The 25,000-nt window shown below is 40.4% G+C and overlaps 1 protein-coding gene and 1 long non-coding RNA gene across 14 annotated transcripts in view; one reads left to right on the top strand and one right to left on the bottom strand.

Moving 5' to 3' along the window:
* ptprt (protein tyrosine phosphatase receptor type T) overlaps positions 1 to 25,000 on the top strand; it is a 329,101-nt gene that overhangs the window by 195,561 nt on the left and 108,540 nt on the right. For 6 of the 13 annotated variants that reach the window (XM_034869757.1, XM_034869754.1, XM_034869752.1 and 3 more), the window contains 3 exons: positions 2,632 to 2,668; positions 6,148 to 6,204; positions 22,323 to 22,458. In XM_034869757.1, coding sequence (XP_034725648.1) covers positions 2,632 to 2,668; positions 6,148 to 6,204; positions 22,323 to 22,458 — 230 coding nt within the window. The remainder of the gene's footprint in view (positions 1 to 2,631; positions 2,669 to 6,147; positions 6,205 to 22,322; positions 22,459 to 25,000) is intronic. The other 7 variants (XM_034869764.1, XM_034869761.1, XM_034869760.1 and 4 more) reach the window with 2 other exon arrangements.
* Positions 20,306 to 25,000, bottom strand: part of LOC117943561 — a 32,967-nt gene continuing 28,272 nt past the window's right edge. Inside the window, exon 4 of the long non-coding RNA XR_004656378.1 lies at positions 20,306 to 20,316. This is a non-coding gene — a long non-coding RNA (uncharacterized LOC117943561). The remainder of the gene's footprint in view (positions 20,317 to 25,000) is intronic.

The raw sequence follows: 25,000 nt of genomic DNA, 5'->3' as shown, positions 1-25,000 counted from the left end.
CAGAGTTCACAGGTAAATATGCACTATGAATATATACAGGCGGTTATTATTATAGACAGAATTTTTACAGATAGATAGACCTAATGAACAAAAACAAAATGTTTGGAGTATGCTGTTTGACCATGTAAAGACTTTCAAGACCAGCTTTGGTCATCATCTACCAGTAGCCAGAGGAAACCAGCTCTGCTGAATGTCTGTTTCAGGTGCATCACATATATAAAATAAGGGTTTAAAGAGTTTGCAAACAGCAAACTCAACCATCTGTATCGATATACCCATCAGGCTAAGCAAAACAATTGCCATTCATAAGTCATGAATTGAGATGTAATGCAAATACAGTTGTGTTAAACAAGTTGCCAATAGAACGGATTTCTATGAATTCACGTGAACAAGGCTGTTTTCATGTTAGATTGTATACATGTATGGTGCATGTATGTATTGCATGTATGATTGATAGAACTAAATGCATTCTCAAATACGGTTTTCTATGATTTTGTAGGGAAACGTAAAGGAGATTCAAGGTCGATATCAACATGTAGAGCAAGTTTTAAACTTGTTTTTAGCCCCTAAACATGTTAAAAATGTTATTAAAAGTGCCTTCCCATGGGCAGTGATTCTTTCCAAGGGAACACAGTGAATCTGACTGCTGAAGATGTGACAGAAAGACGTAAAAGCTTTTAATGACATTTTGAACATGTTTAGAGGCTAAAAACCTGTTTATAACTTGCCCTGTTTAAGCCTGTTGGGTGCTGACACTAGCAGGAGGACAACGCGGTGTAGACAGCACTGATTGGTTTCATTTGTCTCGCTACTGACAGCACTATAAAATGAAAAATAAAAAACAGACTGTGTTGAAATCGACTGTAATTCTCCTTGAAAGCACACTAATTTGTATGATAGCCTATGAATTACAGCCAGTCCCCGCTGGCCACGTGATGACCGGTCCCGGTTACCTTTAGCGCTCTTTACAGTTTAATTTAGCCGAGAAAAGGTGACTGTGAGCCGGATGCAGGGCACGCACAAGCTGACAAAAGGTGACCATCATGTGGCGATGACAGATAAGTTTAGGCACCAAAACGCTTAGTTAGGATTAAAAAAAGATTGGTACTCAACAAACCGTTCCCAGTTACGATACTCAGCGTTCACACTAATTAAACAAACTGGGCATTGGGGTCAAAAGTACTCGATAGCAGGCCCAGGTCCCTGATGGAACTTTTACCATTTGTGTTTTGTTTTATAACTCGATTTGGCCGTTAAAGGCCGTAAAGACTTTAAACTTTGTGTTAGACATACGCTGGATTGCTAACTTCTCCATTACCAGTTAAAACATCCCGTTGTTCATAAGCTACATATTGCTTATTGATCCTAGTAACTTCTCAGAGAAATAAAGTTCTACTCTCATTTCTGCCACTTTATCTACATCTGAAACACTTCAACTCCTAAAACAGGTTCTTTTGTTTCCAGGTTTCAGGTACACAAAGATTGTTAATATGACCTTAAACAACCGAGTTTAGATGAAAATAAAGCTAAAACTTCAGCGAGATTTTGCTCAAATGCTAAAGTGACACTTATTGTCTTCGATGAAGACAAATGGGGCAACATGTGAAGGAGGCCAATCTATGAGTGATAAGTGGGCTAGATGCGTGCACACTTTCTGCTGACAGCACATCATGGATGGAAGAGAAGAGGAAAAGACAGGAGCAGTGAAGGAAGAAAAAGAGCTGGAATAAAGAAAAGCACACGCTTTCTCAGGCGGTGACAGCCCGTCACAAAGAGAATGACGGGTATGGTGGAACCATCGCTGAATACACTAGCTTATTGATCTGATATTATTGCTGTTTTTGAACAAGTGCCTTTTGAACCTTATCAAGTCCGTGTATTGCAAAATAGGACTGAAGAAACTAATGACATGTTCCCATGCTCTCAGTGACCGGCATTAAAAACTAATTACGGCATGGTGTGTGTGAGAGTAATGTGTGTGTTTGCTCTATGGCTTTAATCCACATACTATTAGGTTTAGCGTAATTTGGCCCATTAACTACAAATTGTTTACACGTTATATTGTTGCTGATCATTTTCTGAACCACCATGTATGATTCTTGATTGATTTCCTGAATTTAACCCGACTACAGACCCAATCGCAACATTTGTGTACAATATCTGGATATGCACTTCTAAAATGCGTTTTCTGCTGCACGACTAAAACGTTCCACCAAAACAAGTTCCCTCCTGAGGCTGTTTTGCAGAGGCACCGTGGCTCCGTCCGGCACCTAGAGTTGGGTATCGTTTGGACTTTTACAATTCCGATGCCAAATGGGTACTTTTAAAATTATTCAGATTTCTAAACCGATTCAACGGTAAAATGACATGAGTATGACATGTCATGGCACAAAACGTAATAAATCTGAACATGCGCGACTCAAATCTGCATATGACTCACAACAGTGACATCATCAACTAATCTCCACAGCTCTTGCTTTTTCTACCAAAGATGGCTGACCCTGCTGATATGAAACCACTCAGAAACTACACTCTTGCAACAACTATTTAAGAATTGAACATGCGATCCTTTGGGGAGATTTGTCTTCACTTGACCATAACAGTCTGTCTTTTTTTGTCTTCTCTCCACAGGAAACCAAAATCAACTGTGTCCGCCTGGCTAACAAAGGTATGAGCACCCTTCCATTGATACCCAGCCTGCACTTACAGTCTGCTATTGCTTTCAAGTCTAATTTAACTTTTAACTTCTTAGTGAAGTTCATTCTAAAGTATAGCATGATAACGTGATCCCAGAGAATACTTCAGCAGTTTTAAAGTTGTGTTAAATGAGATGAACACGCACACACACACACACAAACACGTGAATACGTAACCTTTAGGCCAGGCAACCCCACATCCTAACCATGTTATCCTGCATGATTTTGCTGCGTACCGTCATCTCTCTCCATCTCTTCTCTCCTAATCTCAAATTCTCCCTCTTTTCCATCTACCCTGTTCTCTCATACCGTATCCATGTTGCTCATCAGTGTATAGTGAAATCAGCGCCATTGCATACTGATTGACCGCCTTCATTAAACCCGATGGATGGAGGCTAAAGCGCTAGCCCCAGAATGCATTTCATCATATTCTGTTTTGCTTTCCCCATGTCTTCCATCTTCATTTGCTGCTCAGCTCCGGCAAAAACACCCATCTGTGTGCCAGGCAATGTGCTTCAAAAGCTTTTCAGCTTGCTATTGATTGTCCTCACCTGGTACCTTTTTTTCTTCCATTTTATTTTTTGTTGCATCTGCATCAAACGCTGATTTGATTTTCCCACACCTCCTTTCTCTGTTTTCTGTCTCTCGCCCTCATGTTATCGTCTCGTCTACATCAAGCTTTCATTGCTCGTTTGTGCAATTTTTTTTTTTATATCATGATCTTGCTCAATCCATTTCCAGGCTGTGTTTTTTGGTGTGTGGAAAGTACTGTGGGTGGAGGTCTACAGTGTGTAGACTCTGCTCTCGGTGTGTCTGCATGCGTGTGTGCTTGGAAAAAGACATGCTTTTAACTTTGTGGCTGTCTTTCATATGAACAAATGCTAACAATTTTTTCAATATGTAGAATGGTCTACTTGAAATGTACTGTTTGGCAGTCTTTTGAGGCAATGCAGACAGTTAATTTTGCAAATGCCAATAACTTATTTATTTGCGATACCTGCTGTCCACTCACTACAGCAGCTGATCTGATAAATTCCACTGTCTGGTTTAGTGTGTTCTAGTCAGTGAATTCCGCTGGTGTACGTTTTTGTTAGAATAATAACAAACACCTACAGGGCAGCAACTTAGAGAAGAATTGAGGTTTAGTTATATAGCATAAGCATCTGTCAGAGGCAGAGAATCTGAGTAAAGTAACTCGTAATGGACAGAGCCAAAGAATCATGTTCGGAAGGGTCATGGAAGCGTTCAAGAGGAGGGAGAAAATGTACAACTTGTAGCTAGGGCTGCTTGCTTATTAAAAAAAAAAACATTATAATAATTACTTTGGTAAATTTTGAAATCACGATTATTTGACATTTGACATTTGGAGGACGCAGCATTTATTGAACTTAAAAAAGAGCAGTGAAACAAATGAACAGTAAAGACACCTTGAACTATGAAATCCCTTTCGTAGTTTTCCTGTTGAACTTTTATGAATCCCTTTCAGAACTCAGGGCAAACAACAGCTTTCTTGCAAAATTAATTGGCAATATAATCATATTTGTCACTCTTAAGAGCCAATATCGCGATCAACATTTAAATAATTGCCCACCTCTAAAATTAGCCTTCTTGCTACTAACTAAAACCAAAACACAATCTGCACATTTTGTCTATGACGCGTACGATGTGCAAGGTAGCCTTTAGCCCTACGATCCTAAAGCTGGCCTCGGGAAGGTATTGGCCTGTCTTTTGGCCCACTAAGATGCATGTCTTGTGTTTACTTTGGTTTAAACTAGTGCCAATGCTAGGTGTCCATTGGTATCAGCCTTGAGGTCCTTGTTGACATTTTTACAAGTTTTAAGTTAGTACATACTATATGTGGATAGCAACATAACTTCACCTTGATGCTGCCTTTCCCGGGCCCTATCTTGCATCTGGTGCAGCGCGGCGCAATGCAAGGGTCTTTGCTTTTTTAAGACCATCCAGCGCCCATGTAGTTTAAACAATAAATGCACCTGCGGCCATCTGTGAGCCCATGGGCATGCTGGTCTTACAGGGAGGTGTGTTCAGGTGCACTCTGGGCGTGCTGATCTTACAGGGAGGTGTGTTCAGGTGCACTCTGAGTAAGCTGTGAGCTTACACCGTTAAAATAGGGCCCAGATTATAACTCACACTGAAAGGGCCGTAGGTTAAACAAAACCTCAATTGCCTGCGAACATGAACTTATGATCTTGTATACATGATAGGTTGAGGCAGATGGCCGCTCACAAAGAACCAGGTTCTGCCCGAGGGTTCTGTCTGAACAAGAAAGTTCTTCCTCACCGATGTTGCACGCTGCTCTTGGGGGGAATTGTTGGGTCTCTGTAAATTATAGAGTGTGGTCAAGACCTACTCTGTAAAGTGTCCTAAGATAACTCCTGTTGTGATTTGACACTTAGATAACATTGAATTGTATTGAATACACACCCAGGTGTCCTAATAAAGAAAACAATAGACTCAGGTGGAAACTAGCCTTATCCTTGCACATTCAGTGAAGGTTGTCAGCATTGCCTTGATGTCTAAAAACATGGTTCTTTGGCTTTACCAACTGATGTTAAATTTAACCAGTAAGATTCTTTCTGCACTCTGCCTCTGAGAAATGTAGATTAGAAACAGTTCAGATCAAACCCTTCTGTGATGGCTCAAGGTTGACTACCACCCTGTCACCATGTAAGTCATCCACATTTGAAGCTGATAAGGCAGTGATCTGTTTGAGAGTCATTGTGGGCCAATTTAAGCCACCCGGTGCCTCAATAAACAGTGGTTGCTATACACTTGCATTGAAAAATGAGCAAACTATTTGTTGTTAACCTTGATGAAAGTATTCACTGATCTGATCTTGTCATTGGGTGGACCGCGCCCTTGCAGCCAAACCCGGAGGGCAGTTTGTGTCTTTTCCACGCCACAAAGTTCATTTTCATCATTCATTGTTTTTTTCTTTCAACCATTGTTTCATTTCTTTTCTCTTCCATGTCCTACTCCCTTTATTTTATTAACCCGTCAAGCCAGGCTGACAGACTCAGCAGACTCCAATGTTAACCCCGCCCAGCCCCACATCTGCATTCACTGACTCACTCTTAATTAATACACATCCTCACCAGCAAGTCATCTGTCAGGCCTTTTCCTGGCCAGTCAAGACGCTCGTTGATGCTTACTTCCTGGCAATAAGTCCAGTCATATCCCAGTTCCCATCCTGAGTGCTAGTTGTCGTACTGATCCTAATGTTCCAGTGCTATCTCTCACCACTGCAATTTCTCTCCTCTAAGACAGATGTGCAATTGAAAAGATCTAAACCTCCTTGATGAAATGGATAAAGAAAGCAATACGTCTTTTTTCTTAGACTTTTTTCTTCTTTTTTTCGTTGTTTGTTTGTTTTCTCTCTTCCCTCTCTTTCTCATGCTTTCCGGCGGGGACGTGCGGCCGTTGGCCTTAGTGGTAATAGGTAGGGGACAAATAACAACGCCGTACATTCTAGTCATCCCAAGCGAAGGTGATTATGCTTTCTAGTCAGACTATTGTCTTCCCTATGTTATATTTTTTCATCACAGTACAACCATGAACACAACACAAACCCTGTTTAATTTTGGTTGTCCCCTGCCCTTCCCCCCTCTTTTTCCTCCTCCCTTTTTTGATTTCTCTCAGTTTTTACTCTTTGCTTTTTGTCTTTCCTTCTCATTGCCATCTTACTGCATTTGTTTGCACGTCTGCTCTGCTTCGAGTGTTGCTGGCTGTGTATGAACCTCTTCTTTCTATGTCTTGCATCCACACACACGCACAGAAATACACACTCACAACAGTGAAACCATGCTGCTTTCAGGCACAGGCAATAGCCTGAGGACAGCAAGCTTACATAGGACCTTGTTAAAAAGGAAATACTAAAAAAACAATCAGAAAGAAAGGACGAGAGAAATTCATTAATGTATTAATTAATATGTCTTTGGATATTTATTGTGGTCTTTAAGAAAAAAAAAACAACTTTAATTACAAAACCTACAGTAAGCATGGTTTCATTCTGACTTGTATGATAATCATTCATTGAGTGATTTGACTAAAACAGGAACTCATGGTGGATCAATCGATGGCTGATGGCAATTACCTTCCTTACCACCTTTGAGCAATGAGCTTTAACTTGTCTGTCTTTAGGTTTTTTTCACCAATAGGGCATACCGTTTAGAATATGGTGTTTGTCATGGGGATTAGTTTAAAATAATGGGAAACAACACACAACTCAATCAGGTCGCGATGGTTCTGAAAGGTCATTAACATAACACAGTGCAACCTTAACATTGTTTCTTGAAAGAGAGACACTGTGAAAAAAATAAATTTTCAGCCATTACAGATTAGATTGAAGCCAAAATCACACTTTGGCCATCCCAAATGACACCGAAATAGAGACAGGAAGACAGTAATTCATTTACTGTTGGGGTAATAATAAAGTAGGGTGCTTACACACCATGAACACCTGAAGCAAATATCTCTCCTTAGGTGTAACATTCCCTAGTTTGGGAGAGCACACGTTCATGTTTGTTTATGTGATGGACTGATTTTAGAGGCGTTTAGGTTGAGCCCTAAACCTTTTTAAACTCTTTCAATCTACGGAACACCATCCTCCACTGATCCCTGATGCTCCAAAATCACTCACTCACTATCTGACCTTCATCAGCAATGCTGTAATAAAGGCATTGAAATACACAAATACCCAACCTTTGAAAGGTGTGAGACCAATTACTGCATGTCACCAATCAAGCTGTTCTCATGAACAATTTCTACATATAGGCACGGATTTGTTGCACTGTACTTTGTATGTATTCCACATATTTATTGCTATATGCACTGGGGTGGATGGGTGCTTCATTATACATAGAGCTCGCCAGCAGGGGAGTGGAGTTTGCATCCCAGTGAATTAAAACCACAACTTGTTTTTAAATCCTAACTAGTTGGTTTGGTTCCTAAACCTAACTTTTGCCGCCGGTCGTGTTTTGACGGCTAAGCTCAACTGCAACGGACGCATTAAGGGCTGGGGCCTCACGGTGCTCTGTACGTGGCTCACAGTCACCTTTTGTTGACTAGATTTAACCGTAAAGACCACTAAACTTAATTGTCATGTGACCGGTGGTCACATTTCTGGTCGTGACGTGAACTGCCACCGCTCGCCTTTATTTCCTAGAATATCATCCGAGTTCACACGAACCCTTACATGAGAATGCATTCTACCTGAAGAAAGAATTGTGTGATGTAAAGTTGCATTTAATTTTGATGTGTTATTTAAGATATGAAGTATCAGGATCCCTAATGACAATGAAACTGATTTGCATTCTATTAAAACTAGGTTCTAATACCGTGCTCTTTTCAGTACAGCCCAGTTCATCAAAATTCTACCCTCCAAGTGTCATCATAACGCTAGGAGCTAAACATAGTCTACTGAACTGGATTTAATTTGGCAAAGCAGAGATGTGGCAGCAGAATATGAATATAACTCAGCAATACAACAATCAAAATGTTGACTTGAACAATGGAGACTCAACAGTGAATCAGTCAACAGCAAGCGTAGTCGTAAACTGCAGTCACAGTTATTTGTCGAGAATATGAGATAACTTCACATGAATACAATAACGCGTATTGTCCTGAGGGAAATTGAGGTTGCAAGCCCCAGCACAAACAATCATGCATAGGATGCACAAGTGAAATCCTAAATTGAATAAATATAGATTGTATTTCTATGAAGCAGAGTTACTTACCTCCATGCAGATTAAAACAGAAAACCTCTTGGTGAATTAAAAAGGATTTCATTGCAATGTTGAATATTGTACAGTAACACACATGTTTTGTGAGTGACATACAAGACATTGATGTATTTTGTAAACCTCATTAACGCATTCTCATAAAAAGGTCTGTATGATATCGTGGGATAACCTATGCACAACAACTTGGATGATATCCTTCACATGAAAGTTAATTTTAGCGGGCCTTACAGCGAAATGTTGCAGAGAAAAGGTTGCTGTGACACTGAGCCGGGCACAGTGCATCGCGAGGTGACAGTCATCTCAGCATCCGTTGCCAATGAGTTTAGCTGTGTAAAGGTTGACACCGGTCCCCTTAAGTAGTACTCCCGGGAAACAAACATCCATTTCCTGGTTAAACATCTCATGTTTTTTTCCCCTTTACTTAATAATAATAATAATAATACATTTTATTTAACAGTGCCTTTCTAAGCACTCAAGGTCACTTTACAGACAATAAAAGCAGATTCAAGGAACAGAAAAGTATAAACAGTTATGAAAAAATGACAGGAACAGTGTATTTACAAATAAGCAAGCTGGAACATTATTAGTAACTAATAAAAGTTACATGCATTACTTTTTGTAGCTATAAATACACCAATGGTTCATGACAGTCTACCCTCGTCCACTTTGTGTTCAGTACTACTCTAAGCATTCTGCACTTCAGAGCTTAGCCATTGACAGCAACTGGCTAACTTACCGTTAAACCCACTTGATGTTGTCTAAACCCAGGAGTACTAAAATGTCTACTTTGACACTGGGCGGATATCAACTAGATAGTCATAGCACAGTCAGCTTCTATCAGCTTAAGCAGTGAAATCAGAAAGTGGACTTGTGGAGCTTGTTTGTCCTTTAGCAGCCTGTCAGCTCTTGTTCTGCTTCCACCAAATCTAACATCCAACAGTAGACCAATAGAAAAGATCTCTACAGTGTTAGTGTCTGTTGACGGTGTGGTAAATGTTACTCCTTCCAATTTATGACTTTTTGAACAGATTGATTTGAATTGGAAATGAACACAGTTCTGTTTTTACATCACTCCATCTGTGCAGTTCTAGCCAGGTGGCATAAGTCCAACTTTGTTCATCTGTTATGCTTCAGTCTTTCAGAAATGTATACATCAACTGTTATGCAATGAAAAATATAAAAAAAATACGTAAGACAGAGTTTACACTACAGCTTAAGTTGTCCCAACTATATTTCTTTTACACGGCAATTCATTCCGGTAGCTTTGCTGCAACTTTTGAGAAGCGGAACATTGACTTCTCAATCACATACATTTGAGGTTCAGGCTACTTTATGTCAAATCAGGGGCGTCCAGCTCGGCTCGCCGCCTCTCAAAAACAAATCCAAAGTTTTAAACTGACCATTGCCGATCTTAAATAAAGACAGATTTGGCAGTTGCAGCTTATTTCTCACTTTAAATGTTTTTTTAGAAACACATTTGGTGGTTGTAAAATAAGACAGTTTCCAACCATGTTGAAAACTCACGAGTGGGTCGTTCATCCATTCAGGTGCCCTTTGCTTGTCAGTGGACATTAAAAAGAAACCGATAACAGCTAGTGGAAAGCCCAAGTATCCACTGCTGGGAATTGGGTTGACGCCATGTGGACACGTACCATTAAAAGAAGTTGAGGTGCCCAGATTAGCTTAGTTGGAAGAGCGGGTGCTCAAATGTGGAGGTTTACTCCTTGATGCAGCAGGCCGGGTTTGATTCCAGCCTGTGGCAGTTTGCTGCATGTCCTCCCCCCCATTTCCATCTCTTATGTGAGAAAACATCTAAAATCCCCAAAAATAATCTTAAAAAAAGAAGATCAGTTAAAAGAATGACATAGTTGGCATTGTCTAGGCATCAATGTCTTTTTGATATACCAGGGGATAAGTTGTGAGCTGCCATCGCCGGTTAAGGAAAGATTGTGTGCGAGAGATTCATCTTGGAGGTGAAAAAACATAATGACATCCCAGAAAGAGAAGGCATGGAGTTCTATTACAGGAGTGCTTAGATTGCCTTAATAAACAAGAGATCTGTGAGTCAGGCAGGCAAGACGCTCCACTTCTAAGATGTTCTTGGTGTGCTATGGCACATGGCGGAGGACGCAACAAGGCCGGAAACCTAACTACTAAAGGGAAATCATTTTCCAAGTGACACCCTTTGGACCAGTGTGGCAAACGTGCAGCAAGAAGCATGCACATATACAGTAAGTGGGACTTCTGCATTGGCAGGGTCTGTATGCCCAGCACGTGTTTATGTCCTGGGGCTCACAGGAGCATCAAACCCACCCCTTGTCATCCAAACACGGGTATCATATGTCAGCTGCAATTCCCATTACCATTAGTCCCGAGGTTGATTATAATTGGTGGTGTACAGAGTCGTGTTGTAACTGACTCTGGTGCTGTGCAATACTGATGCAACATGTGGCTCGTTGTGTGTGTGTGTGTGTGTGTGTGTGTGTGTGTGTGTGTGTGTGTGTGTGCGTGTGTGTGTGCGTGCGTGCGTGTGCGTGACTGAACTGCAAAACGGAAATGTTGAAGGATTCACATCTGAATTATCTTCGATATTGACCTACGTTGCCTTTTACACACACACACACACACACACACACACACACACACACACACACACACACACACACACACACTCTACTTAGTGAGTCAGACTGTTAAAACAAAAAACAAACTCCTCAGCGGTGTTTGTAGGTGAATATCTGGTGACGATTTGACATTTTAAGGGCACAGTACCAGCCAGCCGTAGATGAAATGCTGTTCAAGCTGTACTCGGATCATGCAAGGTTCGACTGCAACTACAGCTGACAGAGACAGAGAGAAACAGATGAAACCCAAGGGAGAAGGAGAGGACTAAAAACCGAGAGAGAAAGAGAGTGACAGAAAAGGACTCAAATAAAGTCAGAAAAAAAGAAAAGGCAAATCCAGCAATAAAGCCAGGCTCAGCCTCAAGGAAGTGTTCCCCTTCTTCATGGAGCATTGTGTATGCAGACAGGTGTACCTGCACTGCTCTCCACCAGACAGACATTGGGGCAAATTGTTGTCATATGCTAAGTTTGCCCTTCCAACTCTGCCACTTTCAATCTGCTCCACATTGTTCATTTGTCCCTGAGTAAATCTTAGAAGCCAGGTCATAAAAAAACACCATCAGCAGCAGCTGGGGAGAGAGAGTGAGTAAGGGGGATGAATGGATGAAAGGAGGGAGGGAGGAGGGAGGGAGGGATGGAGACACTGACTGTTTTGCCACTTCTTGCAGCTGAGAGAAGCCAGCCTTAATTGAAACTGAAGGACTTCCTGTAACGTTAAAGCTCAAGTTGCCGCCGATGTGTACGTACAGTTAGGATGAGCCAAACTGTCAATTTATAATCTCTGGCTTTTATTCTCTTTAGTAAAAATGATCTTGTGAAAAGTCGGTCAGATTGTGCTCTTGGCTGGCCCTGTGGTTAAACAAATGTAAATGGGCTGTATGTAGGGCTTTTCTAGTCTAACGACTACACAAAGCGACTCTTCATAGTACAGGATCCATTCACATTCACACACTGGGGCCGAGGCTGCTGTACACGGTGCCGCCTGCTCACCAGATAAACACTCACACGCGTTTACACTGACGCCACATCGGGGGCAACTCAGGGTTCAGTGTCTTCGTTACACTTTGACTTGGGACCGCAGGGCCAGGGATTAAACTATCTGAACAATGTTTGATCTCAAGATCGACAAGACTTTGACCAAGATTAAAGATACTCAACCTTCCAGTATTTTTATATGAGAGTCTTAATTGTAGTAATATAGCTTTTAACTGTTTAAATCAGTTATAATACAAGACTGTGGTGCTTGAAAAAAAAAAAAAAATCAATGATGTTGGTTGCCAAGAAAAAACCAACCAACATAAAATCAGTTTTAGGGCTTAATTTGGTGGCTCTGTTCAGCAGAAGAACCAGCAGCATGCATTAAGTTAAACCTGCAGGTTGTACCTGAACATATCTCTGGAGTGCAAAACATGGATATGATGTGAATGAAAACATTAATAATTCACATTTAACGTTGGGCTTAAATTTACCTCCAAATGCTTATGATTGTTTGCTTACTCAGACCTGTATGCTTACCCAAATGAAATTTGACTGACAGATAATGCAAAAATTGTTAAAACAAGAAACAAAAAACACAACAATAAAAAAATAAAATGTAAATTACAAAAATTATCAAATTCCTAAATGGCCTCCTGTTTTAAGTTTGATAGATGATTGACAACCACAGCATTTTGCCATGAAATTCTTTTTTTGAAGTCAAATTACAGATTGCATATTAGCGTAGAAGATACACACTGCTGCAGTCTGTAGCTTTAGGCTTGCTAGTTTGGCACCAACAATGTAACTTATAAAGCCCAGAGCAGCTGATATCTTGCATTTATGGCAACACATGGCTCTGCATCAGTTTTAGCACTCTTTATAAAAAAAAAAAGATTTACATTCTATTTTGCATAGTCATGTTTGCTATTGTGCATATTTAGACAGTATGTATTGTGTGGACCGAGCGACGAGATGCACCGCGTTCAGTCTGTTTTCATTCGATATCTCCTGTTCTGATAATAGCTTCATAATTGCATTAGTTAGAGTTAGAGTTGTGCCTGTTCTCACCTTTCTGGTTCCAGGTTGTTTTTAAAAGAGCAAGGCCCTTCTTTCCTCCTGCGGCTGTCACTTACAGCCGCTGCATCCCAACATGCAATTCACTTTGGCCTTCAGCTTTGTTACCTTGTCAGAAACAAATTCCCTTCAAGGGGGAATGAAAGTTCTATTTGAACACGACATGTTTTGTGTATCCCCGGAATTGATATGGGCGTCATATAACATGTTGCATGGCATTCTGGGATTTTATTTTTCAGCAAATGGGTACAGCGGGGATTTGGAAGCTGTCATGTAGCTGTCAACAGATCTAGATCGGAGACATAATGGATATTAGATATAGTATAATACACACGTTCTCTTACATAACTTTGAAACACTCAAAAACACACACACAAACACACACATACAAACATGCACTGCAGGCTATGGATTCACCTTGTTACACAGAAGTTGTACTCAGAAATCAAATGGCAAACAATTTTATTTAAAGGATGAATCATACTGTCAATAAAAGACACATACATGTTTCAATGTTAACAACAAAACACCCCCCCCCCAACTCCAAAATGCTCTGCAGAGACCAGAGGATAAAGCATTTAAGTGATTTTAGTTCTTAGGAGCTCTAAAGTACTAAGTAGACCGTGTCCTGCTGACATGAACTTTTATGGAAACTTGTGTGTGTATGTGTGTGTGTGTGTGTGTGTGTGTGTGTGTGTGTGTGTGTGTGTACGTGTGTGCGTGTGTCTCAAAGAGAGAGACAAACAGAGGCAACCATTAGAAATGTCAATTTTTTAATTTTATTTCACTTTTTTTTTTAATTTTTTAAAGACTGAAAATATGTTAATATATCATCATCTGACCACACACACACACACACACACACACACACACACATACACATTTAGAGATCCAGAGAGAGAGACACATTTACAAAGGCACCCACGCACACAATATTCAAATCACAGTTAAACACAGACACACAAACACACACAAACACACACATACACACACACACACGCACACACACACACACACACACACACACACACACACACACAGAGACAGACAGACGGAGAGTGCTGTGGCACCATAGTTTAGATTAGTAATCCTGTTAAACACACTCCGCCATGCTAACACTAATCCACAGAGGATGCACCCTGCAGCTGCTGACAGACAATACCTAAAAACTAAACCTTCACAAAAACTATGACATGAGACACGCATGCATATACACACAGTTTATGACCCGCGTAACACATTTACAAAATGTGGACAGATATTTCTTTGCATGCACACACAATTTTAATTTGCCTCAAATCACTAAAGTATATACTTTGTTTTTTTACTTTCTATTGAAATGCTTTACTGTGCATACACAATCAGACATGACACACAAAAACAAACAGACAAAACAACAGAATAAAGAGGGGAAAGTTCATTTCTATGTGCGCGCCCACACACAAGCACATAGTCAGACAGAGAAAAGCATTTAATATGCGATCCAGGGCTGCTGCAGTGTGTTTGTAGCTCAGAGAATCAATCTTCTCTCCATTTGGATGAGATTATGTTTTTAATATCTCTGGTTTTACCCACAATTCCTTCCTGATAATTGTATCATGTTCTCCAAGTAGGCACAATAAAAAGATAAAAATGCGGAGAAATGTATAAATGAAAAGGATATTACACAAGTGCACACGTACACATGCACGCACAGCTTGTGTGACACAATACATTCCGGGGAATAACCACCAGCCCATTTTTGTCCCAGTTATATTGGCAAACACTGAGGCAGTCATTAATACTTCTATTCTGTATTAATACTTTCTTAGATATAACACAGAAGCACCAAATTAGTAAATCCCAACACAGTACTTATCCCAGTTTTTTGGGAATATTTGTATAGTAAATGGTATACTGCTTAAAAAAATACCCTCTTAAAGTAACAGCTTTCAACATTCAACAGAAGAATAAATGCCTTTACACAGCGGGGGCTCGACAAATTAACACAAACACAAAAATACAGAATGATCACCTGCGAATATTTCACATCAAAACTATTCATAACGGTTCATTTTACACACAGTCCTTTCCACTTTCTATCCATGGACATGTTGCTGCGCTGTTTGTACGCTCAAAATACAGCATAACCTGTTGTTATCAACTGGTATTGCTAACAATGACTAACATGAATAGAGCCAGCCCACAATGGAACGGGTGTCATTTCCAGCTCCGGCTTCCTATTTCTGAGGTAAATGGAGCGCACTTAGAGATCGAGTAAGAGTAGAGGAAAGGTTTAGCGGAGAAGATATCAAGTGAATGTACAGTAGCTAAAGTCTGCAGCTGGAGCTCCTCCAGACCACTGGAGGTGTTGTGTCTTGTTAGCTCCCCATACTACCACCCTGTCTCCCCCGGTGCTGTCCCACCACTACAGGCGCCGATTTATGTTTTCCTCTGTGGAGGCCCACGGCCGCACGCCCTTTAAAAAAAGTAATCCAAAACTTAAGAAATGGACAGTGGCCGACAAGAACACATGCGCCTTTTAAGGCGATAATAAAGCCGTAAAGTAGTATCTTTCAACTCAGGATGATTGGAGATGAGAAGTTTACTTAAGTACTCGTATGTCCATGTCCCACAAAAACTTGATGCCACAGTTTATCTCTCCTCTTTGTAACTATAACTACACAATATGACTATATAACGCAAACCAAATTTAATTTGATAATTTTTTACGATTCCATCCTAGCAATTTCAAATAACGTATGTTTTTTTGAAAGGTTTTTTTTGGGCATATTTACCTTTAATCTTCAGGGGAGAGATGAAAGGGGAGAGAGTCGGGGAAGACATGCAGGAATCCGCCGAAAGTCCGATTCAAACCCTGGGCATCGACGTCAAGGAATAAAACTCTTTACATGGGCATGCGCTCTACCAACTGAGCTACCTGGGCGCCCACGTGTGTTTCCCTCGATATGAGAAAGCATGTATTGTTTACCATTGTAGCATCACTTCCCACTATATTTACAAGCTAGACAATGAATATCTGTGTTCTAATATTCCTTCAAATGAGTGTTGCTGTGTGTGTTGCCTACAGTATTCCCCTGGTAGGACAGCATTGTGAAGGCCAAGTGGTTGTAAATTCTAGCGTCTACAGAGACAGTCAAGAGCAGTTACCTCTCAGATCGATATTGGATGTCTTTCTCCTGGGAGGATTTTACAGGAACAATAAAGATTTAAGATGCTCTTCTAGGCCATTACCATTCAGCCCCACCCTACTTCTTTCTTTAAGCTCTTCTACACATGTACAGATGGCCGTTGTTGTGTTTGGCAAGAATTTAGGCCTTAGATGGACATACAGCAATAAATGAGTTGTGTTTGTAAAAGTGCATTTGAGCAAACATTCCTGTGCATAAAAATCTACTTTTATTCTGTCTATATAAGCTCATCTCATTAAAGTGTCCGTATGACATCCTACGAAATAAAAGCTATAGTCACACATAGTCATGTGACGCGGGTTGGTCACGTGACGCGGGCTGACTACGAGCTCCATGACGCTGAGCTACAGCTGCTAGTTGTTGGAGCCGCTACAGAGCTTCACGACCCAGGTTTCCGACCTTCGTTGTATCAGCAGCAGTTGGTGGTTCAGTGATCCGAAAAATAAAAGAGTTTTTTTTCCGCAACACAAGTTAAAATTATGTATCAAAAAGATTTGTTAAGATTAGGAAAAAGATCACGGTATGGATTAAAGAACTCTTGAGGAACACACTTTTCCTAGGTGAAAGGCTGTAGTTTTTTACGAAGCTCCCTGGCTTTGTAGTCCTGTATGTCAGCGCCCACCCATCCCCCCTCACAGCCAGCCTCGTTCTTACACAGCGCCGACAATGTAGTGATCACAGCAAATAAAATAAAAAAGAAATGGAATGCTTGCGAATTACACTGCTTAACTTTTCGTACTTTTTCGAATGGATGGTTCATTAGAACAAGTTGACATGCTGAAGATTCACTATTCCAATTAATGTTTCTGGCCACATGGTTGCCCATGGCAACATTGCCCATTATAATATAAGGGCAAGTGTCAACAAAGACCTTTTCATCTTGTGATGCTTAAAGAGTAAGGATCTTTGGTAATTATAGAGGCTTTTATGATAACTGGAGAAATGGAAAATGTCTGAGTATGGTGTAAAATATAGAATATAGTTCTTCTGATTCACAACATCATACACCGTGGCTGACAGTTAAAGTCACCTGCTGACATACAATCATTAAGAGAAGTAAACTGAATTGAAACTTCTTGGTTCTTTAACCTCTACATGCTTTCACTAAAAATACATGTAAAGTATAATGATAGACATCAAGTTATTGGATCTATATTTTTAAAATTTGACATTAAAAGTCGAATAACACAACATTCCTGTTTCATTTTACCTCAAGGTGGACTATGGTTGCCTGGTCCTCAGAATGATCTGTGGAATGGCTCTGCAGCGCTGTGGTGAAGGTCTGGCAAAGCTAGACTACCAATACACTGACTCTAGAGAAGTGGCTCATACAACCTCACTTCAAAAAATCCAAACTATTGCCTTAAGTACTAGTTACTGAACTTAAGTTAAACATAAAAATAAAGAGGACATCTACCTGGCCAAAGAAAATGTTTAGGTATAAAGCCCTCTACAGTGTCAACTGCCTTTTTTAAGGACGTGAAGAAGAAGAAATAATAGCCACACCACCTGCCAGTACCAGTGGCATGACAGCAAGATGGATCCATAAATAGTACATACTTTAGAGCCACCTATTAGTCAACAGTGACAACACAACGATAAACAAGGCAGCCACGTCCTCCATATTCCGTTTGTGCCACTTATCAATCAATCCTTATTTGCTTTGACAATTTGCGTTGTCTCAACTTTTACCCCCTTGTAAAGGACGCAGTCACATTAGATCATTTTCCTCTGCACTGGTCAGAACCCTGTCATAGTTGGCCTGATTGGCTGAGCGTCTCCAGAGCCGGCCAATCACAGTGTTAAATGGAGCTGAACCCGTCGCCAGATGGGGTCCTCTGCTGTTACATCATGAACTGTTGAACCCAATCAGCACGCGGGACGGTGAAGTGTGAACAAATGGGGTCACACTATAATGTGTCAGGTGATACATATTGCGGATCGCTTAGGGGGCAAATTGAGGTTTAATACACCTGCGGGGTGATTATCAAGGCATATACTACAGGAACTGTGTGAACCGGTCTCTCGGATGATTGCTTGAGGCTCTCATGTAACTATAATGTGCTTGGGAGACACAGACGAGCTGAAAGTCACACTTCTTTACACCTCTGCTGATTACAGCCACAGGCTACCAGAAAGTGTCCTTCCTGCTGTAGGTCATTTTCCAATAGTGTTCATAGAATATAAAAAAAAACACCGGACCTCACATGCAGGTGTACCTTGGCTATTTGTCTAAAACCCAGTTGGTTGAACAAACTCATTTGAATTTGCACATTCAGTTGGATCTACTCTGATGAGTGTCAAGTGATAGACATTTGATATTTCCAGTGGGTGTTGGCAGTACGCTCAAAAGTGTTGCAACAAATGCTGAAATGTACCACAGCAAATTCATTTCTATTGGCAGTGGAGGCTGAGGGGTGTGGCCTTGACCAACTGCCACTTTGCTCCTTTGAAAGCCATGATGTCTCTCTCTCATGGGGGGGGGATTCTTTGCGTGGGCAAAGCTGGGAAAATTGAGGTAACCTTGCCCCTCATGACCTCACAAGGGGCAAGATTCTAGATCGGCCCATCTGAGCTTTCATTTTCTCAAAGAAAGAGCAGGAGAAACAGGGCTCGGTTTACACCCATCACCATTTCTAGCCTCTGGGGGCCATAGGCAGGCTGGGGTTTTGGAAGTTTTGACTTTAGACACTTAACAATTGAGCAAGAAAGCCTAATATTGCTGTGTGACAAAATGTCTGACTACACCAAATACTGTACATAACAAAGGTCCGTCATACGGCATTCATTTGTGTCTGACTCTGGTAAAAGATGGAAACATTGTAGAATTCCCCTCAGACTAATGTATCTGTGAACTCTCTCTTTAACATATCACACAAATTTGGGCTATGTAATCTTCTTTTGATAACTAATGGAATACCTAATGCAATATATTTTTCCGTTCCATTCACTGAGCCTCCCCTGAAACAGTTTTGAGCCTCCCTGGGGAGGCCCGCCTCCTACTTTAACAACCTCTGGTGTGGAGTGATGGGAGCACATAAAATAGATGCGTCCCTAAAACTCTATGGAGATAAATGTATTGAGTATAGCTGTGTTTCAAAATGACGTCGTCTATAGGTCTTCTTCCTTCTTGATGTTGGTTTTTCCTTTTGTCAATGCATCTCTGTGATAAAGTCATGTGCAAACACTACTTTGTGGCAACATGCTGTAGCCTAATGAAGCTAATTTCTACTTGTAAGTGTCAAGTATTACTAACAGTATATCTAAAAAGAAGTGCTGCTAAGACAGGCTGACCAAGGTATTTTCCTAATGTTTCAAAAAAAAAGTGACAGCTAATAGATGAGGGACACTGTACGTGACAAGATTACAAAGACAGTGAACGCGTTGTCATTGAAGGCATGTAGGTTTTTTAAAGGAACATGTCGTTAAGGCAGACATTGAGGACTAATGGCAGCCATTACCCACCGTGCCGAGGTTAGGTGCTGAAGCCGTTAGCTCAGTGGATTCCACTGGCAACCTTGTGTTGTTATTGCAGAGGTGAAGATGAGAGCGACAGGGGATTAAAAGTGAACTCCCACGCAGCAGTATTACTCTATTAATCGGCTGTCTTTTGTTTATCAAGGTTATGTTATATGCTGCGTGGTGCCTTTCATTGAGAGAACAGGTGCATTTATGTGTAGGGTCTCTGGATTTCTCTCATCTTTCTCACGTCTGTCTCTTTCTGGTCTTCTATTTGTTTTCACTCATGTCAGGTTTTTTCATTTAATTCTCCTATCATGTGATTCTCATCTTTTCTCAGCTGTTTGGTAACACTTTGTAAGAACCATTACAACTAAATGTTAAAATGTTCTTTTTAAATTTTCTTTCATTTATTTCGGTTTTCTCTGTGCTCACACACTCGTTTATTCACATCTCCTCATGTACCTCTTTCTTTCCTGTGTCAATTTTTTTCATTTGGTTACCCATTATTTTATCTCATGTCTATTTATCTCTGCCCACCAACCCAACACGTGTCTGTGTTTTTGTTTCTCTGGGTTAAGTGACCTTGCTTCCATTCATCCTCCCACAGACCGCAGCAGCTTTACGGATAGTTTTGTTAGTCTGCTTTTCATTTCTGCACGGTTTGAAAGTGTTACTTGGACTAGAGCTGGTGTTTGAGGAGCATTTGTGTTAACTGCCAAAAAGGAATTTTAATATATTAACTGTCCTTAAGTAGTGTGTCAAGTTGGCAGGTATTCACTCGGGATGTACTTTTGTTCTGCAGCTGCAGCATGTCTGTGAAGGGCGACGCATGGACTGTACAACTCAGTTTGTTGTTTCTGATTTATTCATTGAATTGAGTTTTACTCGTTTTAAAGTCACATGATCTGCTAACAGTTGCTTAAGTTGCTGTTGCATCACTTTCCTACATATTCCATCTTTATTGGGATTCACACCTGCGCAGCAAGGACTACTAGCCAGTCAGAAGGAGAGTAGGGCGGGCCATGACAACAAGCCAGTGTGATCCAAAAAAAAACGTGAGTCAGATCCCGAAACCCACGCAGAACATCCTGAACAAGCGTCTCAACCTAGACTGAAGCAAGACCCTTCAGAGTGGTTTAAGTTATTATACACTAGCAACTAGGCGAGCATTATAACGTGTGTTACAAAGTGACGCACAATGACGCACGTTCGTCACAGATGTAAAGGCGGGACTACAATAGAGTTTTTTGGAGCAGTTCGTGAACAGTGTTTCTGTTGATGATGGTAAGTCCCTTTTGGAGGGATTTTCACTTTGTAAACTGATTACATGCACAAATAAACACAATAAAGGAAAGGGAAAAAGTCAAAACGCATACTGTGAGTACTTTAAGATATCTTAAAGATAGCAGTAGCAGCAAACTTTCTTGCAAAAGTTCAGGATTCATCGTATAGATGTCTACAGTTGTGTTCAACACCTACACTGTTGTTTTTTGCACTAGAAAGAAAACATATCAAAAGTAGTTTAAATAGTTTGAATTATGAAAGAGTCTTACATCTTTATGATGAATTAACTTGAAATCAGTTAAGAAACAAAATAAAGTGTGTGTTTAATCAGACCAATGTTGAAATGAGGAAGTTCAAGCAGGATGCAGAGTACAGTCTCCCGTCTTCAGCCTGACCTTACCTTCCTATTTCACTGGCTGATCACAGTCACTCATACAGTGATAGCAGTGCTCTTACCTGCATTACAATGTTTTGTCCTTCTGTAAAATCCAACCTTGCATTACCTTCCCCAAATGTTGTTTCCTTTGCACCGTGTCTGTGGTTTGCCAGCTTATTTCATTACCCATGTGCATGTTTTGGAGTCCATGTCTTTGTATAACTTCTGCATTTGCTTCTCTGTCCTTGGGCAGTTTTCAGTGTTTGTCACATGGATGGACAAAGTGTTACATGTGCTTCACGGTGTAATTTTCCACCGTGTTCAAGGATGGCAGTTCAAGCACCTCTAAATGAGTTTAACTTGATCAATTTACATAAGTCCAAAAAAAAGAGATCAAAAAGATAACCTGTTTAATGTCTGAGTTGCATATTTGAACAAAAGCTCCTGGAAATGTTTGTGTTTGCTTCTTAAATGTGTGCTGATGTTTGCATCCCGCTGCATGCTGTTTGAGTTGTGTTCGGCTCTTTTCATATGGATGAGTAGAGGATCTGCACAGTTGGGATCAAGTGTGCCCAGTGTGTTTTTGTTTCTACACATGTACTATGTTCTGTGTATGTTTGTAAGAAAGCGTGTGTTTATTAAGGATGGCTACCAAGGTTAAACCATTTTGAGTGTGTATGTGCGTGTATGCATGCCTTGTTATATTTTTGTGTTCGTCCATGTGCATGCACCTGAGTGGTTCTTTCTATGTGAAGTGTATGGGCCTTTCGATTTCATATGGTTGCCTACTGATGTGACTTTGTGCATACGTGTGTTTGTGTGTATGTGTGTGTGCGTTCGTGCGTGTGTGTGTGTGTGTGTGTGTGTGTGTGTAGGTGCATCTACCCAGGACTCAGATGCAATGGAGCCGGAGAAGCAGGTGGACAGCACAGTGAAAATGGCTGGAGTGATCGCAGGGATCCTGATGTTCATCATCATCCTCCTCGGCGTCGTCCTCACCTTCAAACGCAGGTAGGTGATAAACACGACATCAGGACATATCAGGACATAGTGGCAGACTAACGGTGCTATGTGTAGCATTTCAAAAAAGAAAAGAAACCATCAACACATCCATTTTGTATTGTCACTGCAATTGCTTGGCATTGAGTTGGTCTAGCCTCTATCCGACTCCGCTGCATTGTGCGCCACTGGACGCACAATGCAGTCCTTACAGACAGGTTTCCTGTTGTGTTGCTGTGTTGTACCAAACTTCATGAAGAATCAATTCGCACATCCAACAATTCTTCAATGCATATGCGTTGCAAAACGCCTTATTGGATTTAAAAAAGGACGATCCTGCACTCTGCTCTTCCTACAGCATCCCCATTTTTTGAAGAAACTAACGTTTCAGCCCCTCTGGACATTGTGATCATTGTTTGAAACTGTTTACTGAGGTCCAGAGGGGCCCGAACTCTTCTTCATCAAATGGAGATGTTGTAGCAAGAGCAGAGGGCGGTGTCTTACTTTTATTTCAACTCTAATGGTACAAATCAAGAAAAGTTTCCTTTGAAACTAAAACATTTATAGTTTCTGGTGACAGCAGATGGTGAAAGAACTTTGAAGAGGGCAGTTTTAAGAGCACCATGGACATGAGATAGAGGTTACCAAGCTTTTTTTAAAACAATAATTCACTGGACAACTGCATGTGTTGATGAATAAAATACTACATTTAGCATCTTTAATCTACATGACTGAATGGACTGACAGACTCACAGTTTTAATTCAAGATGTTATGCTGGTAGAATGTTTGAGCAGATATTCATTCAGATAGGTAGGAACAGATGCTCAATTTATTTTAACATGCAGCTACAGGGGAGACAGTTAATGTCTGGAGGTGGAATCTGTTTAATGTTTAATAAGGAATATTAAATCTGAATTTTAAATGCTTTTCATGTAGTTTCAGTGTCAGTCAACAAAAATCCTCCTTAGAGATTAACATGTATCAGACATTGCAGGTTACACATGTTATGATTGTGAAGGCCACAGACTTGATTTTATTTCTCAAGGCAATAAAAAAGAATTACGTGTTGAATCTGGAGCTTAACTTTATCCTTTCTAACCCTAGGCAAACATAAATAACAATGACAGAGGTGCCCACCGTTTACATACTAAAATCCAGACGAATTGTACACTAGGACCTTCTTTTTTATTTAATTTTGTTTCTCCAGACCTACGCAGCTTTCTGGGTCTTTGTTAACATGCACACTGGCTTGCCACCATCACCTGGATTCCTTTACTTTCTCTACTTCTCTACATCACACCATCCATTCTCCCATCCCTCTCTGCTCCACTCGCATAATGCTTCCGCATTTTCTTTTGCTAGGACTCATATGTTTGATTGTTTAGTCATTTTTTTATGTTTGTGTCAATTTAGTTCTTCACACTTTAAATGTATAGAAAATGTGCTGAGAAATAATACCGATAAAAGTAAAGGGCAACTTGTGTGGCAGTTTTGTGTGATAGGCTAAAACTAGAAACAACCCAATGCATGCAAGTGCATTACACAACCATGTAATGTTAGCAATCAAGCCCAAAACTATAGATCATGTATGGATCGGTGGGGAGGAGGGGAAATGGAAGGCATGATTATCACATGATCTGATCGCCCAACAAGTCAAATCCTGACACGTTTAAAAAAAAAAGCAAATGTCTAAGTAAATAAAGGCGTGGACTGTGCATGAAGGCACACATATTGATGTTGGTCTGATCCCCTAAAAGTAGTGTTGTTTTTTGATGCAGACTTCTGCTACTTGTTAATATTTAGAAGATCTTGCCTGCGAGTGTGACATTCTTCGTCTTTAAGATGTCTCAATATGCTTCAAAACGTCTCTTACAACTGATCATTTTTGTTATCAACATAGAGGGAGTGGTATCTACAGAGTAACATTCATGATACAGCCACCAATTAGCAGAAAGCTTGGACACTTATCATGTTTTTATGTAGATTTTTATTTTTTACCATGAGTAAGAAATATCATACTGCAGCCGTCAGTTTGTAACGTATGTCTGTCAAGCTTCATTTTCATACTGACGTTCTTCCAGAGCTCCACTTTGGGCTACCTTGACATTGAGACAATAAGTTAATATTTTATGTAAAGAAAATAAACAATAAAGCGCTTCTCACAGCAAGCATCTGTTACAACTGGCTCATACTGTGAGCTAGTGACGTTCAGCAAGTGTCCAGTACCTATATTTAGTACTTGGAACACATTTTCCCTTCTTTAATAATAACCCATTCATTTTTTGTCTTGGGTCACTGTATAGAAGTTGTCATGGTCACCACATAGTACACTTTAAATGGCAAACAAGCTTCGTATTATTTCCTTTTTACATCCCTTTCAATGTAGCAGGATCAGCTTTATAGACCACGTAAGTTTACACAGGAAACAGGACTTGGTATTCGGTCAGGGAGAGAAGGCAAGACACAATGTGCTTCTATTCTACATCTTTCTGTAATGCCACAGAAGGAAACAAATGTGTCATTTATATATATATATATATATATATATATATA

Source organism: Etheostoma cragini, chromosome 4, assembly GCF_013103735.1.
Source record: "Etheostoma cragini isolate CJK2018 chromosome 4, CSU_Ecrag_1.0, whole genome shotgun sequence".
NCBI classification, from domain to species: domain Eukaryota; kingdom Metazoa; phylum Chordata; class Actinopteri; order Perciformes; family Percidae; genus Etheostoma; species Etheostoma cragini.
This window is presented reverse-complemented; position numbering and strand designations above follow the sequence as displayed.